General features: G+C 40.5%; 1 protein-coding gene across 1 annotated transcript; it reads left to right on the top strand.

Moving 5' to 3' along the window:
* Positions 1 to 330: 330 nt before the first annotated feature.
* lbh (LBH regulator of WNT signaling pathway) lies at positions 331 to 17,347 on the top strand. Its single transcript, XM_087780621.1, has 3 exons — positions 331 to 514; positions 9,194 to 9,296; positions 16,247 to 17,347. Exons 1-3 carry the CDS (start codon positions 489 to 491, stop codon positions 16,481 to 16,483), a joined length of 366 nt encoding a protein of 121 aa, XP_087636747.1. The 5' UTR covers positions 331 to 488; the 3' UTR covers positions 16,484 to 17,347.
* The last annotated feature ends 2,307 nt before the right edge of the window (positions 17,348 to 19,654 follow it).

Here is a 19,654-nt window from a genome sequence, read left to right as displayed (position 1 = left end):
TGCGTGTGTGTGTCCACTGAGGTAAGTGTGTGTGTGTGCGTGTGTGTGTCCACTGAGGTAAGTGTGTGTGTGTGTGTGTGTGTGTGTGTGTGTGTGGGGTGTGTGTGTGTGTGTGTGTGTGTGTGTGTGTGTGTGTGTGTGTGTGGGGGGGGGGGTGTGTGTGTGTGTGTGTGTGTGTGTGTGTGTGTGTGTTTAGATTCACGTCAACATCTTCATGTCTTTCGTTTCTTCTCAACGAGGGATCTTCGTCTGCTGACGTCATCAAGGAGCGGCTGCTCTGATTGGCTGCTCGTCGATGTTGCGCTGCCATTGAAGATTTTGTGCTCGTGCACGAGGAGGTGTGTCCGCGCGAGAGACGCGCTCACATAAGAGCTGCTCAGACCAGACCCGGAATGAAAGAGTCCGGACCAGGTGGACCAGAGACACCGTGACGTCACACGCGCTCTCCTGATTCCGTCATCAGCAGAATCTTCCGCAGCTGTGACTTCATGTCTGTTTTCTCTCCTGCGTTCCGGTGAGTTCTGCTCCTTCTTCTCCTTCTTTTTCTTCTCCTTCTCCTCCTTCTCCTCCTCCTCTCCGTCCAGGTGAGATGCTTCACCTCCTTTCACGTCACTGTCCACAGATTGTGTGGTAGAATCGTCAGGTTGTGTTGTTTTGTGATCACTCAGGTGTGTTTGCTGCGCTCCTCAAAGGTGTGTGATGACGTCAGACGCCGCAGGTGCAGAGAAGCTGCACTTTTGACCTTTTTTTTTTAACGATTAATTCTCGATAAAATCGTCGATATTTCGTGTTTTTTTTCTTCGCGTCAACTTTTGACGTTTTCGTCGTTGTTTGTTCCTCTGTGACGTCAACAGGAAGTTCCTTCACCGCACGTGCGTTAGTTTCAGCTTCACTTCTGTTGTTGAACCACACCTTGTCACTCAACATCTAACCTGTCACTCAACATCTGACCTGTCACTCAACATCTAACCTGTCACTCAACATCTAACCTGTCACTCAACATCTGACCTGTCACTCAACATCTAACCTGTCACTCAACATCTAACCTGTCACTCAACATCTGACCTGTCACTCAACATCTGACCTGTCACTCAACATCTGACCTGTCACTCAACATCTAACCTTGTCACTCAACATCTAACCTGTCACTCAACATCTGACCTGTCACTCAACATCTGACCTGTCACTCAACATCTAACCTGTCACTCAACATCTGACCTGTCACTCAACATCTGACCTGTCACTCAACATCTGACCTGTCACTCAACATCTGACCTGTCACTCAATCTTCTTTGAACAACTGAGTTTACGACAGAAATACAACATTATTTACTTCACAATATTCTTGACTCGTCCTGAATATTGTCGTATATTTATAATGTATTGTTTGTGTATTTACTTCACAAACAATATTCTTGACTCGTCCTGAATATTATTGATGTATATTTATAGTGTATTGTTTGTGTATTTACTTCACAAACAATATTCTTGACTCGTCCTGAATATTGTCGTATATTTATAGTGTATTGTTTGTGTATTTACTTCACAAACAATATTCTTGACTCGTCCTGAATATTGTCGTATATTTATAATGTATTGTTTGTGTATTTACTTCACAAACAATATTCTTGACTCGTCCTGAATATTGTCGTATATTTATAGTGTATTGTTTGTGTATTTACTTCACAAACAATATTCTTGACTCGTCCTGAATATTATTGATGTATATTTATAGTGTATTGTTTGTGTATTTACTTCACAAACAATATTCTTGACCTGTCCTGAATATTATTGATGTATATTTATAATGTATTGTTTGTGTATTTACTTCACAAACAATATTCTTAACCCGTCCTGAATATTGTCGTATATTTATAATGTATTGTTTGTGTATTTACTTCACAAACAATATTCTTGACTCGTCCTGAATATTATTGATGTATATTTATAGTGTATTGTTTGTGTATTTACTTCACAAACAATATTCTTGACCTGTCCTGAATATTATTGATGTATATTTATAATGTATTGTTTGTGTATTTACTTCACAAACAATATTCTTGACTCGTCCTGAATATTATTGATGTATATTTATAGTGTATTGTTTGTGTATTTACTTCACAAACAATATTCTTGACTCGTCCTGAATAATATTGTTGTATATTTCTAAAGTATTGTTTGTGTATTTACTTCACAAACAATATTCTTGACTCGTCCTGAATAATATTGTTGTATATTTTAAAGTATTGTTTGTGTATTTACTTCAAAGTCGGGGAAAGTCTGACGTCGTGCAGCTGCTGAAGTTTGCTTTGCTGCTTCTATATCTGGTACGAACGTCCTTCAGACCTTCTCTTGCTAGACTCCAAGCTTGGCTGCTTCTTTGACGAGTCCATCTTCTGACTCATGGATCTTTAATAACGAGTTTAAAGGTTTGTTTTGACAGATAAAGATGTTTCAGTTTGTTATAGAAAACTGATAGAACTTTTGACATTTCCGCTTTAGATGCTTTGATTATTAAAGTACTTATTCCATGTATTCCAACACCTTTAAAACCCCAATATGTATGACTGAGAATATATCTTCTGGCTCCCCCTAGTGTCGGAACAGTGTATCTGCAAAGTTGTAAAATTCTCGTTGTAAAACGAGATAGTCTCTTGTGGTAGTATTTGGTTCAGACGTGTCAGTACTTCATAGTAGAACTGTGTTGTACTGATGGTGGTCACGTGACTCGCAGACTCTCCGCGGGCGTCGTCCAGACAACGTTACGAAAGAAGATGTTTGAAAGAAGATCCAGAGATTTAACTGCGTCAGAAAATCCAAATGTTGGCTTGTGTTGCAGTAATGAAGGCGTGTCGTCGCTGAGCCACACCTGAGGCAGGTAGTGAGGCCGTGGAACAGTTGAGTCATCGTTTGTTAGACTGTGGGAGGAAACCAGAGTGCTCGGAGGAAGGGGGGGTTTATTGTTTCATGCCAACGACCCTCTCGTGCCGAGGCTTCTCGTTGGTGCAGCTTCAGATGATGGACCCGAACATCACTGTAGGAAAACCTTCTAGAAGGCTGTCACTGCCTGGATGTTCTCTCCAGGGACGACATGTGAGACCTCATGTCGGGCTCTTCTCCGGAGCCACTGGTTCTGGTGTCGGACCAGGAGCCTGAAGCGACGGAACCATCTCCACCGTCTTGGCTCCTGGTCGGCCATGAAGTCCCAGATCTACGGTTCCTTTAATGAAACATTCCACTGCGAGGTGGAAGCCAAGACCCTCCTGCTCCCCGCTGGTTTATGTGGTCCAGGATCGGGTCCGGTGGAGCCCGGCCCGGCTCCGCACCCCACTTCCTCCTCCTCGTGCCCCTCCGTGTTTTATGAGGACCATGTTCTGTTATTCTTAGCGGCGCAGGATGTTTATGTGATCCCGGCACAGAAGTATGACTGGCAAGACCCCGGTGTTTATCTTCTCCTGCTCGTCTCCTTCCATTCAGGTTCTCCTCGTCCACCGTGGTGCGTTCTGACGACCCGGCCTCACCTGCACCCGCCACAGGGCGCCGGCGCTGACGCGATGTTTTCCACGTTAAACTTAGCATTTCCTGTCGAGCTTTTGTCTTCGTTTCCGTGCTTTGTTCAGAAGCCGCGACTACTGCAGCAGTTTGTCTCGGAGCTTCAACTTCTTACTGCAGCCTCAGATGCATCGCCTCGAGGTCACCCTGTGCTGCATACTTGTGTACTCAAAGTTAGTATTCTTGGTGCGCAAGTGTGTCAATTCTTAGTATGTAAATTTAGTGCTCCATACACACTAGATTGTCACTAAAACACCCACAAAACTGAGTATGGATCGATGGACACTTTCTACACTAAACGACTCCATCTTAGTGAAGTTGTAAACGGAAGTTACGTCATATATATATATATATATATATATATATATATATATACACACACACACGTACAGGTGTATTTTCAGCAGCAGTAGAAGGTATATTTCGTTTCTCATATTTTCTCTTTATTTCTTCTTCCAAACTTGCAAAAAGTTCTGCAAGCAGGTGGCGCTAGTGTTCCTACAGCTGGTTGAAATCATGGTTAAATAGTAGTAGAAGGAGAAGCTGTCGCGTCATTTCCTGTTAGTGTGTAGCAGCAGAGTTTGATTTGAGACATACCATCTGTGGAGGATTAGTTAGTATGTACACTATCCTGATGCATACTAACTTCTAGTATACTAAGAGAAGTATGTGATTTGAGACATACTATCTGTGGAGGATTAGTTAGTATGTACACTATCCTGATGCATACTAACTTCTAGTATACTAAGAGAAGTATGTGATTTGAGACATACTATCTGTGGAGGATTAGTTACTAGTTAGTACGTACACTATCCTGATGCATACTAACTTCTAGTATACTAAGAGAAGTATGTGATTTGAGACAGACTATCTGTGGAGGATTAGTTAGTATGTACACTATCCTGATGCATACTAACTTCTAGTATACTAAGAGAAGTATGTGATTTGAGACATACTATCTGTGGAGGATTAGTTACTAGTTAGTATGTACACTATCCTGATGCATACTAACTTCTAGTATACTAAGAGAAGTATGTGATTTGAGACATACTATCTGTGGAGGATTAGTTACTAGTTAGTATGTACACTATCCTGATGCATACTAACTTCTAGTATACTAAGAGAAGTATGTGATTTGAGACATACTATCTGTGGAGGATTAGTTACTAGTTAGTACGTACACTATCCTGATGATACTAACTTCTAGTATACTAAGAGAAGTATGTTTGAGACATACTATCTGTGGAGGATTAGTTACTAGATAGTACGTACACTATCCTGATGATACTAACTTCTAGTATACTAAGAGAAGTATGTTTGAGACATACTATCTGTGGAGGATTAGTTACTAGTTAGTACGTACACTATCCTGATGATACTAACTTCTAGTATACTAAGAAGTGTGTGATTTGAGACATACTATCTGTGGAGGATTAGTTACTAGTTAGTACGTACACTATCCTGATGATACTAACTTCTAGTATACTAAGAGAAGTATGTTTGAGACATACTATCTGTGGAGGATTAGTTACTAGTTAGTACGTACACTATCCTGATGATACTAACTTCTAGTATACTAAGAGAAGTATGTTTGAGACATACTATCTGTGGAGGATTAGTTACTAGTTAGTACGTACACTATCCTGATGATACTAACTTCTAGTATACTAAGAGAAGTATGTTTGAGACATACTATCTGTGGAGGATTAGTTACTAGTTAGTACGTACACTATCCTGATGATACTAACTTCTAGTATACTAAGAAGTGTGTGATTTGAGACATACTATCTGTGGAGAATTAGTTACTAGTTAGTACGTACACTATCCTGATGATACTAACTTCTAGTATACTAAGAGAAGTATGTTTGAGACATACTATCTGTGGAGGATTAGTTACTAGTTAGTACGTACACTATCCTGATGATACTAACTTCTAGTATACTAAGAGAAGTATGTGATTTGAGACATACTATCTGTGGAGGATTAGTTACTAGTTAGTACGTACACTATCCTGATGATACTAACTTCTAGTATACTAAGAGAAGTATGTGATTTGAGACATACTATCTGTGGAGGATTAGTTACTAGTTAGTACGTACACTATCCTGATGATACTAACTTCTAGTATAATAAGAAATGTGTGTGATTTGAGACATACTATCTGTGGAGGATTAGTTACTAGTTAGTACGTACACTATCCTGATGATACTAACTTCTAGTATACTAAGAGAAGAATGTTTGAGACATACTATCTGTGGAGGATTAGTTACTAGTTAGTACGTACACTATCCTGATGATACTAACTTCTAGTATACTAAGAGAAGTATGCGATTTGAGACATACTATCTGTGGAGGATTAGTTACTAGTTAGTACGTACACTATCCTGATGATACTAACTTCTAGTATACTAAGAGAAGTATGTTTGAGACATACTATCTGTGGAGGATTAGTTACTAGTTAGTACGTACACTATCTTGATGATACTAACTTCTAGTATACTAAGAGAAGTATGTGATTTGAGACATACTATCTGTGGAGAATTAGTTACTAGTTAGTACGTACACTATCCTGATGATACTAACTTCTAGTATACTAAGAGAAGTATGTTTGAGACATACTATCTGTGGAGGATTAGTTACTAGTTAGTACGTACACTATCCTGATGCACACTAACTTCTAGTATACTAAGAAGTGTGTGATTTGAGACCCAGCACTGGCGTCCACTGGAAGGTTCAGTTGCTCACCTGAAGGGTTGTTGGAGTGAAACCCTGAGTGTGTTGAACGACTTGTTGCTGAAGAAGTCTTGAGACTCCTGAGGAGAGTCTAGAGATGTTTGAAAGAAGATGCGTTTGTTCGCTGAACACCTTCTAGAGGCTGGAGTTCCTGTGCCGTCATAAAGATGTGTATTTGGACGAAAGCTCTTCCTAAAGAAGCCTCTTAAGAGGCTCTTGAGGTGAGTGACTTTTAAGAGGCTCAGGAATGTTTAGGTTACGTTGGACGTTCTCTTGATGAATACCATAGTTAGTTGTGAGGGAACAAGGCAGAGGTCGAAGGCCTCGAGGTACGGAGGCGCGTACGACCGCTTCATTAACTGACCTTGACCCTGCTGGAGACCTAGATCCAGACGTTGATGCGAGCGTTGACCATGTGTTGGTTCTTTTGATGCCGTTTTCTACGACATGTACTGAAATATTTTCATGTGAAGTCTTGCATCACGACCTGCTTCGTTGATTCAACATCACGTGTCGTAACCAAGGTTCTACGAATGGTGGGAGGCCCTATAACCTACACATATAGATTGTTTTATTTAAACTTCTTCCGTGGTTTAGAATCTAAATATGACTGAAAGTTTAGTTTTCCAACTTCGGTTTAAAATGTTTCTCTTTTATTCTGAATCTGTACAAGATTTTCAAAATAAAATATAAATAATGGAATCTGAAAAACGTATGAAGAATTTGAGATGATTTATTGACTCCAGGATGAACGAAAGTCTTTTGTATTCTGAAGGTGAAAAGTGAAAACAAATCGTATCTAACGAAAGAGTTTCCGATGTTTTGAAAGTGAACTTCTGATCTGAAAGTGAAGCTTCTACTCTGGAACGATTCTTTAATGTCAAGTTTTTGAAAAAGAAAGAAAAAAAAAAAGACGGTCGTGGTTTTGGTCTGTCGTTCAAACGAACCTCCATCTTGATTTGACTCTTCAATCCTTCATGGATCAGAAGAACCAACGTAGACATTTATTCAAGTCATTAACAAATGATTAAATCCTCTAAACTGAAAGTTTTGCGAACACTTCACGCAGCATCAACCGTCTCCCAGCATGCACCGCTGCAGATGCCGCCAGTAAATGGTTCGGGCCCGCGATGTCGTGGAGCTTCATTGTCCTCTAGACCCGGCGACCACACAGCTGGCAGACCGGACCGCGAGGCAGCGCCGCCCGAAATAGCCTCGTGAGAAGCGTCGCGTCAGCAGAGTGCTGGACCGTGAGACGCTCTCCGTTTATAGGACGTCGCACAACAGCCTGATTTACCTTCGATGAAACGGAAAGTTTCAGCCTCGTGTTCCAGAGGATCTCACGGTTTCACACGACGCTGCAGCGTCTTCCTGTCGAGCTGTGCAGAGACTTCACGCCGTTTGTTGTGGTCGCACGCCGGGGTCCACATCCGGAGCTGCTGCTGCGACTTTGAAACGTCGTTGACTTTTGTTTTCAAGTCGATCCTCGAGTCGACGAAACACTGATCTATGAAGGTGCGCGTGACTCGGAGAAAAGAAGTTTGTTACGAACATCCTTCGTCGTTCTCGGGATCAGAACTTGAGAATTTGTGGATTTTTCTGCCGAACTCAGTGAACATTTGTTTAGTCCTTGTTGTTTGCAAGAGTTTCTTTTATCCTGGAAACATATTTTATACATTTGAAGTTACGTTTAAAAATGTTAAACGAGGAAAAAATGGATTGAAGTTGAAATTTACCAAAACTTAAGGATTTTAACTTTGTGTCATTTCTGTTTTTGTTGATGTTCTTCTGGAAATGGTATCGAAAAAAAGGAGTGTTGTTAGGAACTGGTGCAGATGAAAAGAAGGCAAATTAAACGTACTTACCTGAGTACGTTTAATTTGTAGACGAGATGATTGGTGAAAAGAAAACGTCACAATTGAATCTGTTAAATAGTTACCTTTTGTAACCAAGGTTCTACGAATGGTTTCACTTTAAGACAGATGTGGAAATAAGACGAGTATTGAAAATATCTGATCAATAACCAGCTCTAATGACGTTATTATTTATGGACATTTCTATTTAACATTTAATATACGAGATAAAACAGAAATCATGATGTTTTATTAAGTTAGTTTGTGATGATTTAACAAGATTCAGGTAAAGTTTAAACACGTTTAGTTTGATAAATAAAACTGTATCATCCGTTGAATTAAATGATTACACAAAGTATTTCAACACTTTTAATACATAATAAATATAACTTATTAAAAATGATAAACCATCAAACTTCTGACTAATCAATGCATCAAAACATAAAAAGTGGTAAATTTGTTTTATTTCAATCCTTTATTACTGCGATTAAACTTTTTTTTCTTTTTAAAGATATTTTTGGAGGAAAACTCGACTTGAAGTTCAGGCAAGAGATTCTTGATAAAATGTGTCGTAAAGCGACAACAAGTACGACTCAAATAGTAGTTTTTAAGGTGTAGCCACAAGACAGTCTCTGGAGCGCTGTTGCCAAATACAGCATGTGCATCTGAACACGAGAGGAAAGATTCTGTCGCTCAGAATAAAAATGTTCTTTTAACTTTTTTAGATTCGTTTATTCACTGGTTTTAACGCTTTATCAACAGAATTTCATCTCGTTTTTGTACATCAAGGCCCGGGGGCCATATCTGGTCCAACTGGTGATTTAATGTGGTCTCAAAGATCAAAGTGGATTATTTCGTTCGTGGTGATTGGATGTCAGGGTTCAAGATAAGACGAGGAAGCGAGATTATCATTTTAATAACGGCAAGGAAGGAAATAAATGTTTGGATTGTTGAAGGAGAAGGAAAACGACATGATTGGTGAAAAGAAAACATCTTTGAATTTGTTAAATATTTAATTTGAAACCTCCTGACCTCTGACCTTCCTCTCTCTCCAGCCCCGTGTGTTTGCCCAGCAGAGCCATGACCGAGGTGATGATCAGCAACGCTCCGATGGACGACCTGAGGCTGAGCCCCAACAAGGACCGACTCTCCTTCCAGGTGAGATGGTCACGTGACGTCGCTTCGTTCACGGCGGCGTTTGAACGAACGATCGGGAGGAAAATGTCTGGAAGGCAAATCAAATGTTTGCCGTTTATTTCTGGCGGTGCAAATATTTGCCGCACTCTGGCTGGAGAACTCCTGTGATGGAATATTTAAAGAAGACGTTTTCCACTGTAGTACTTTTCCACGGTGCATTGTGGGTAGGATGGGAGGCGTCAGGTGGTCGTGACAAGAGCTGTTGTTGTTGTCGGTTCAACGCGACACTTGAACGTCTTCATCTGATGCGTGTTCGAGTTTCACAAACAACCTGGAGAAGGTCTGGGTTCCTGTGGTTCTGAGCATCTGATCCTGAAGTCTATCCAACCATCTAAACATGTTTCAATTACTCTTAACATCTTCTCACAAGTTCAACTCAAACATTTAACGAGAGGTTCTTTTTCAAGATCTTTTTTTTTTCTGTTTCCTTTTCCTTTTTTTTTTTCTACCTAAAATTAAAAACGACATTTATTTTATCACATAATTCTCTTATTGCGTTTGATTCATTTAACTTAAAATTGTTAAATGGATCAAATATGCATTTTTTTCTTTAAATAAAGTTGAATTGAATTTAATTAAAGTGTCTTATCATAACAAAGTTATCTCAAGACAATATACAGTTGAAATAAGACTACAGTTGATTAAGGAAAAATAGATCCAGCAATTCAACAAAGAGCAAGAAACAAAACACTGTACAGTGAGCTATGGCGAGGAAAAACTTCCTTTTAGAAGGCAGAAACCTAGAGCGGAACCAGACTCATTGTTGACGGCCTGCCGCTTTGACCGGCTGGGAGGAAGGATGGGGGGGTAGACAGATGGATAAGGAGAGGAGTGAGGGAGGATAGAGTGAGAGAAAAGAGGAGAGTGTAGGAGGGTCCATGGGGGTGCTGGAGAGAACTCTGGATCTGATGACGTGGAACTTTACAATCATTGAATCCAATCATTTAAAGAAAATAAAAGACAATCAAATGAAGACTCCATGTTAGATTTCCTTTCTTCCTCCTGAGGTTCTGGTCTCACTGGAGCAGCTTCTACTGACTCTAGACTTCATTTGGAGTATTTTCACAATTAAGATCAACTTAAGTTCGCGCTACTAGGTTTGGTTTTCAAAATAAAAGTTTAAAATATACAATCAAATGTTCTGTTTTAATTATAGGATGGAGGACAACCAGTGCTAATGTCGACACTGGGTTTTCAACCAATAGATTTGCAAAATAATTAGAGATACCAGAATTTAAAAATAATGCATAAAAATGTTTTGTGTCTTTAAACGTCGACTGAAACACCGTCGCACACATCAAGTCACACAGAAGGAAAAATTGTGTTTTTAAAACATACGATTGAATACTTTTGTGCTTTATTCGTCTAAAACTGTTTTTATTTCAATTTGTAGTATTTTCTCCAATTAAGACGAACTCAAGTTGGTGTAAGACTCGCTACTCGCGCTACTAGGTTTGTTTTTCAAAATAAAAGTTTAAAATATACAATCAAATGTTCTGTTTTAATTATAGGGTTGAAGGACAGCCGGTGCTAATGGCTACACTGTAAAAACAATTGAAGATTTTCAACCATAGATTTGCAAAATAATTAGAAATACCAGAATTTAAAAATATTGCATAAAAAAAATGTTTTGTGTCTTTAAACGTCGACTGAAACACTGTCGCACACATCAAGTCACACAGAAGGAAAGATTGTGTTTTTAAAACATACGATTGAATACTTTTGTGCTTTATTTGTCTAAAACTGTTTTTATTTAAATTTGTAGTATTTTCTCCAATTAAGACGAACTCAAGTTGGTGTAAGACTCGCTACTAGGTTTGGTTTTCAAAATAAAAGTTTAAAATATACAATCAAATTCAAATCGTTTTAATTATAGGGTTGAAGGACAGCCGGTGCTAATGGCTACACTGTAAACACAATTGAGGGTTTTCAACCAATAGATTTGCAAAATGATTAGAGATACCAGAATTAAAAAATATTGCATAAAAATGTTTTTAAACGTCGGCTAAGACGCCGTCAGACACGCCCACTAACACGGAGGGAAACATTATGTTTTTAAACGTACGGTTGAATTTCTATTCTTTTTTTTTTTTACTTTATTCGTCAAAAACAGTTTTTATTTCAATTTGTAGTATTTTCACAATTAAGACGAACTCAAGTTGGCGTAAGACTCGCTACTCGCGCTACTACGTTTTTTTTTTTTTTTTTCCCCCAAAATAAAAGTTTTAAAAATACTTTTATACAAAATATACAATCAAATCAAATGTTCCGTTTTAATTATAGGGTTGAAGGACAGCCGGTGCTAATGGCTACACTGTAAAAACAATTGAGGGTTTTCAACCAATAGATTTGCAAAATAATTAGGAAAAAAATAGAATTAAAAAATATTGAATACGTTTTTTTCATTATTGTGTCTTTAAACGCCGGCTAACACAACATCACACACACGAGTAACACAACATCACACACACGTGTAACACAACATCACACACACGAGTAACACAACATCACACACACGAGTAACACAACATCACACACACGAGTAACACAACATCACACACACGTGTAACACAACATCACACACACGAGTAACACAACATCACACACACGAGTAACACAACATCACACACACGAGTAACACAACTTCACACACACGAGTAACACAACATCACACACACGAGTAACACAACATCACACACACGAGTAACACAACATCACACACACGAGTAACACAACATCACACACACGAGTAACACAAAATATTCTGGAAAATTGTGTTTTTTAAACGACGATTGAATTGTTGCTTTATTCGTCCAAATCTGTTTTTATTAGTGAAATATATATAATATAAAAAGATGTAAACGTTGAAGTGTTTTTTAAATGGAGTCGTTTCTATGAACACGCCTTTGTTCTGAGTCACTGGAGGGTGAGTCGTGACTCGTGACTCGTGACTCGTGGATGATGAGTCGTGACTCGTGACTCATGAGTAAACCATGACGGCGTAAATGTAAACTGTAAAGTAATGTAATGTAATGTAAAATGTAAACCATGACGGCGTAAACACACTGCACTCATTAAGTTGCTGCTCCGGTCGACGCCGGGCCCAGAAATAGACCAGAGGATGATGTCAGAGTCCGGAGGGAAGGTCGTGTTCACGGGTCAGACGTGTTCCAGCAGCACATGTATGACCAGATCCTTCGTCCTCGACGCCCTCAGTTCTGAGCCTTTAGACATTTAGACATTTAGACATTTAGACATTTAGACATTTAGACACGGATCGTCTCTCGTCTTCGTCGCATCATCCACTTCTGTTTTTCCACTGGGCGCTCTGCCAGTCAGTGCCTCACACACACACACACACACACACGTCTCACACACACACACACACACACACACACACACACACGTCTCACACACACACACACGCACACACGCACACAGATACACGCACACTTACACACACACACACACACACCCCCACACACACACACACACGCACACACAGAGATACACGCACACTTACACACACACTTACACACACACCCCCACACACACGCCTCACACACACACACATGCCTCACACACACACACACACATGCCTCACACACACACACACACACACACACACAGAGATACACGCACACTTACACACACACCCTCACACACACACACACGCCTCACACACGCGCACCCTTACACACACACACACGCGCACACTTACACACACACACACACAGAGATACACGTGCACACACACACACACACACACACACGCACACTTACACACGCACACACACACACACACACATGCCTCACACACACACACGCGCCTCACACACAGAGATACACACACACTTACACACACACACGCACACACAGAGATACACGCACACTTACACACACACACACACACACAGAGATACACGCACACTTACACACTTGCACACACACACACACACAGAGATACACGCACACTTACACACTTGCACACACACACAGAGATACACGCACACTTACACACACACACACACACACAGAGATACACGCACACTTACACACACACACACACACAGAGATACACGCACACTTACACACACTTACACACACTTACACACACACACACACACCTCCTCCAAAAACGTCTGAGTGAAATATTCGAGTCTAAAAATATTCTTCGTCTGAATCCAAACAGCGACGAGAAAATGCTTTTCTTGGAGCAGAAGGAATGTTTTTCTTTTCTGGAGCTTGAGAAGCGAGAGCTGGAGGATCAACCGGACGAAGAAGAACGTCTATCGTTCGTCATGAAACATCTTTTGTTTACGTTTCCCTGAAGTCGCTCACGTGTCGTACGAGCAGATCACCAGAAACTTCAGTCGAAACGTTTTCTCAGGTCTGCAGCAGATCTTTGCCAATGTGGCTCGGGGGCCAAATAATGGCCGCTTCAATTGTATCACAAGATCTTAATAATCTACAGAAAAGTCATGTGGTTTTTGTGATGAATTGTATATTCAAACTCTGCAAGAAAGAGCAGAGATTGTGCTCCAGGTCTGTCCTGGGGCTTCCACCTTCTCCACCGTTAAAGGGAGGGAAGTCTCTGATGCTTTGTTTCTACATCGAGTCTCTCGTGGATGACTGAGCACGAGTTTTTAGTCGAAGTTTTTGTAAAACTTTTATTGCCAGAGTTGTAAACACGACACAGTCGTGGTGTCGTTAGAAAATATAAAATTAAAATAAAATAAAATGACATAAACATGTTATAGATAAAAATAAAACGTTTAATCAAAGGATTCTTGACCCGCAGACGTGTAGAAGATTCAGGTTTTCTCTCATTTCCTGTCGCGTCGTTTCATTAAATCAGATACTTTTTAATTCTCAGGGTAAACGGTAACTTTTTAACGTTCTTTCTCAAAGAAAATGTAATGAAAGTAAACAAATAAAGATCTTAATGTACATATTTCCATGTTTAACCTGTAATGTAATGTTATATTTTATAATGTTTATATATATATGATTTATATATATATATTATATATATTATATATATTTTTCCGGCCTTTTCTGGGAAGCCTTCTTTCTCAATACAAATTTCATGAGGTCAATTCTATCCAGAATAAAAACTAAATAATAAAACAAATGTTTACACAACTGCCCCCCCGCTCCACACAGAAGAACCCAGAGTTTGATGTTTAAGATCATCTTGAGATACTTCAGGAAGAGATAAAACGGAGCAGAAAGTGTCAAAGTTCTGATGGTTTGAAGACGATGATTATATTTTTAGAAAAACCTTCTCCATCCCAGAAGTTTGTCGTCTGACGAGTCGTTTGACGAGTCGCCCTCAGAAGGTCTTTAGATCTAATGTGACGCCAGGTGTCACGAGACCTTCCTCGCTCGCTGACCTTCAACCGTGTCCTTGTGTTTGTTTGCAGCGAGAATTCTGAGCCGCTCTAGTAGAAGAACTCACATTTCTCCTTAAAACTCTTCACTGGCTTCCAGTTTCTTTCAGGATCAACTTTAAAATTCTGCTTCTTACTTTCAGAGCTATTCATGGTCAGACCTTCATGATCTGATCCAGACTTACACCCCAGCTCGGGCTCTGAGGTCTGTGGATCAGAATCTACTTATGGTTCCACGCACACGACTCAGGACCAGAGGAGAGAAATCTTTTCAGGCTGTTGCTCCTAAGCTTTGGAACGATCTTCTCTCTCTTTGCGCTTGATGGAGTCTACTGACTCCTTTAAGAAACATCTGTGTTTGATGATCTACTGACTCCTTTAAGAAACATCTGTGTTTGATGATCTACTGACTCCTTCAAGAAACATCTGTGTTTGATGATCTACTGACTCCTTTAAGAAACATGTGTGTTTGATGATCTACTGACTCCTTTAAGAAACATGTGTGTTTGATGATCTACTGACTCCTTTAAGAAACATCTGTGTTTGATGATCTACTGACTCCTTCAAGAAACATCTGTGTTTGATGATCTACTGACTCCTTTAAGAAACATGTGTGTTTGATGATCTACTGACTCCTTTAAGAAACATCTGTGTTTGATGATCTACTGACTCCTTTAAGAAACATCTGTGTTTGATGATCTACTGACTCCTTCAAGAAACATCTGTGTTTGATGATCTACTGACTCCTTCAAGAAACATCTGTGTTTGATGATCTACTGACTCCTTTAAGAAACATGTGTGTTTGATGATCTACTGACTCCTTTAAGAAACATCTGTGTTTGATGATCTACTGACTCCTTTAAGAAACATCTGTGTTTGATGATCTACTGACTCCTTCAAGAAACATCTGTGTTTGATGATCTACTGACTCCTTCAAGAAACATCTGTGTTTGATGATCTACTGACTCCTTCAAGAAACATCTGTGTTTGATGATCTACTGACTCCTTCAAGAAACATCTGTGTTTGATGATCTACTGACTCCTTCAAGAAACATCTGTGTTTGATGATCTACTGACTCCTTCAAGAAACATCTGTGTTTGATGATCTACTGACTCCTTCAAGAAACATCTGTGTTTGATGATCTACTGACTCCTTCAAGAAACATCTGTGTTTGATGATCTACTGACTCCTTCAAGAAACATCTGTGTTTGATGATCTACTGACTCCTTCAAGAAACATCTTTGTTTGATGATCTACTGACTCCTTCAAGAAACATCTTAAGACGTTTCTATTTGTTCAGGCTTTTCCTTGAATTTCTCGAACTCCTGTGTTGTTCTCAGTATTATCTTGATCTTTAAAGTATGTACTTTTTTGAGTATTGTTTTGATTGTTTAAGCGCTTTGTGACCCTGGTCTGGAAAAGCGCTATATAAATAAATATTACTTACTTACTACTTACTTACTTTGTTGCTGGCTCTTCCTGAATGACCCTGATGACCTCTGTTCCTGACCCTCCAGATCTTCCCCGACCCCTCGGACTTCGACCGCTGCTGCAAGCTGAAGGATCGTCTTCCGTCCATCGTGGTGGAGCCCACGGAAGGAGAGGTGGAGAGCGGAGAGCTTCGCTGGCCTCCAGAGGAGTTCCTGGTCAGTGAAGAAGAAGAAGAGGAGGAAGAGCAGCAGCAGCAGGAGGAGGAGGAGGAGGAGGTCGGCAGCGACATGAACGTCCAGCCGACCCAGAACTGTCAGCATTGAAGGAGCCTCGGTGCCGTCAATGACTCTTCCGCTCACACACTGGTCCAGCTGCACCTTAGACCTTCTTAGCATCTCATCCTCCTCCTGCTGAAGCAATACAACGACCTTCACTCGCTCGTGGACGCCGCCCGGCGAGGGGCGGACCTGGTGTCTCGTGGCCGGCGACATGACCCCGGAGACATGACCCCGGAGACATGACCCCGGAGACATGACCCCGGAGACATGACCCCGGAGACATGACCCCGGAGACATGACCCCGGAGACATGACCCCGGAGACATGACCCCGGAGACATGACCCCGAAGACTCGGACGACCGCGTGGTCCTCGCCACGGTTCTCAGAAGAAGAGTCTTTTTTGTTGGACGTTTGTCTTCTTTCTTTTCTTCTCACGGTGTTTCTGGGTCGGACCATCAGAGTCTGGATCGAAGGGTTTCTTTCTGAGTATATAGAGTTTTTTTTTTTTTTCATCGTACAGACGATAAACGTACGTTTACTCGCCGACGCACTCGAGCAAACGATGACTTCTTCGACGTCTTTGAGTTGTTGGATGTAAAGTGTTCTGTCGATCGTGTCTGAAGTTCTGAGCGTCTGTGGTTTCGTTGGTGAAGGATGTTATCGATGGTGTTTCCGTGTCGACGTACAAGTGTTTGTGAGTCGCTTCCATAGGTTTGTGTAACCGGACGAAACGCTTTCTACCGCTTCGTGTGTCGACGTCTCTTCTTCGCTGTCGTTCGAGTCGTTTGTGTAAAGCTCAGGGAGATCAGCCGCCATCTTGTTTGTTGTTTTCTAATCTTGTTTAGAACCTCACGTGATCTGTGACACGAGCAGACGCTGTAAATAAATATATTTCAATTTGCTACACAAGTGTCTTTCGACGTGTTTTCTGTCGACGCGACGACGTGTCTGTGATTCTAAGGTTTTAATCTTTAACTGAGGGAAGATTTAAATGAATAATAAATATACATTTCACCAGGTTTGAATATTATATCATACAAAGCTTAAGTGTGAATAAAGTTCTCGCAAATTTAAATGTAAATAATTTTAAACGGACAAGACTACGCACGAGGATGATCTGGAAATGTATATTTTTGAAATATTTGCGAGGAGAAAAAAAACATGTTCAAGGTCGTTCAGTTACGAACTCTTTGACCCGAAGCAACAAAACCCTTTTAGCAGAAAAACAAGAAAAAAGTTTAAATGACAAAAACAAATTATATTTAGTAAAACAATTAAAATTGTCGTCACATCACTTTAAATTATTCATTTTATTCTTTTATTTACTATCGCTTTATCCCTTACCGGGGTCGCGGGGAGACTGGAGTCTATCCCAGTATCATAGGGCGAGAGGCAGAGGACACCCTGGACAGGACGTCTGTCTCAGGACACACAAAGACAGACAACCATTCACACACACACTCATACCTACGGACAATTTTTCCCAAAGTTCTCGATCAACCTCTGTATGTTTCTGGACTGTGGGAGGAAACCGGAGTGTCCGGAGTAAACCTATGTAAACACGTGGAGAACATACACACTACACACAGAATCGGCCTGGAATCGAACCAGCAACCTTCTCCACTTTAAATTATAATTTAATTTTCTCTGGTCTGGAGCCGACAGTAGGTCTGGAGCTGCTGATGTAAACGCTGGTGATGTTGGAGAATAAATAATGTCGATGAAATGATTCGATAAACAAATTAAATAAAAGATGATAAAATACAGCAGCGTTTAAATAGTAAAATATGTTCTGGTCCGATGTGTCGACTATAAAGTCACCACTAATCACACAAAACACAAACTCACTCGGATCATGATGTTGCTTCACCAGCACTGAGACGGTGCATACCTCCGCCAAGGGTCTTATTTCACCCTCTAAAAAAAAAGTACATTTTCTATCGCTGATCCCCAGGTTGGTGGGGGGGGGCTGGAGTCTATCCCAGCTACCTCGGGCACGAGCCAGTGGAACCTAAACCTTACAAATTTTCGACCATATCTACCTCTGTGGGAGGAAACCGGAGTTCCCATCGCTAGTAATGCTAACTCCGCTCGAACCTTCTCGGAGACGATGAGAATTCTTGACGTTCCGTGTGCAGCCAAGAGCTCAGACCAGCCCCAGGTCTGCCCCGTGGCGCCCTCGGCCGACCCGCCGCCTCCTGTTTACCGAGAGCCTGAGGAAGCTTCAGCTCCTCGTAAACACTCGCCACGAGGATCACCAGCTAGTAAAGCCTGCTTTAAAGGCACTCATGGCAGCAGCAGGATTTACAGGAAAGAAGGGAGTTTTTAGGAAGTTTTTAAAAGCGTCTCAGGTGATCGTGGCGAGTCGTGATTGTTGCTCTGAAATACTGATGGTCACGTAATACGATCAAGGCTCACGTCGTGTCAAGACTTATAAACTAATAAATCAAGTACAGACTTAATGTTAAAGTCAAACCAACGAAAAGGTTTTTTTTTTCTTTTTTCATCTGCTCGTGTTTTTAACTTCGACGTCTTCGTCACTCGTTTCTCAGAAAACATTTTTAAACAATCGTTTCTATTGGTTCATCTACAGGTGCGTGTTTTAGATTCACCATGATGGTTCCTACGCCTCTCACCCTGGACAGCTGGGACTCACTCCAGAGAAACGAATACAAAGATAAGGATCAACAGTCGATGTTTTTAACACGAGGATCAAAAAAGTTGGTTCATGAGGTTTTTTTAAAGGGTTTAATCTTTGATTTTATATTCATTTTATTTAAAATAATACTTCAAGAATAAAAACTACATTTTTAAAAACTTATTTTTTCAAGAAAACTGAAAAAGTTGAATAAAAACTTTCTATAAAAACTATTCAGAGCCTGGTGACGTCAACATCTCCTTCAGGACCAGGATCTTCTCTTGGTGGTGCGTGATTACCCAGAGGCCTCTCTGTTTTCTGTCTCTGACCTTTGAACCCCAGAGCGGCGACGTTTCCACATGAAAGACTTTTGTTTAAAACAAAAACGAAACCTTTCTATTATTCATGTATTGTACGATTTCCAAAGTTCCTTTTGTCGATGGTAAGGGGGCAGAAAAAAGGGGGACGAAAGACCCCCAAGAAAGTGAAAACATACAATTTTGATGAAAAAAAATATTATGTAGACGACTGACCTCTCAGTGGAGGTATAAGAGGGGGGGGTCAAAGGTCAACTCAAT

Source organism: Callionymus lyra, chromosome 18, assembly GCF_982586985.1.
Source record: "Callionymus lyra chromosome 18, fCalLyr1.hap1.1, whole genome shotgun sequence".
In the NCBI taxonomy this organism is placed as follows: Eukaryota; Metazoa; Chordata; class Actinopteri; order Syngnathiformes; family Callionymidae; genus Callionymus; species Callionymus lyra.
The sequence above is the reverse complement of the archived record's forward strand: the minus strand, read 5'-3'. Positions and strand labels throughout refer to the sequence as shown.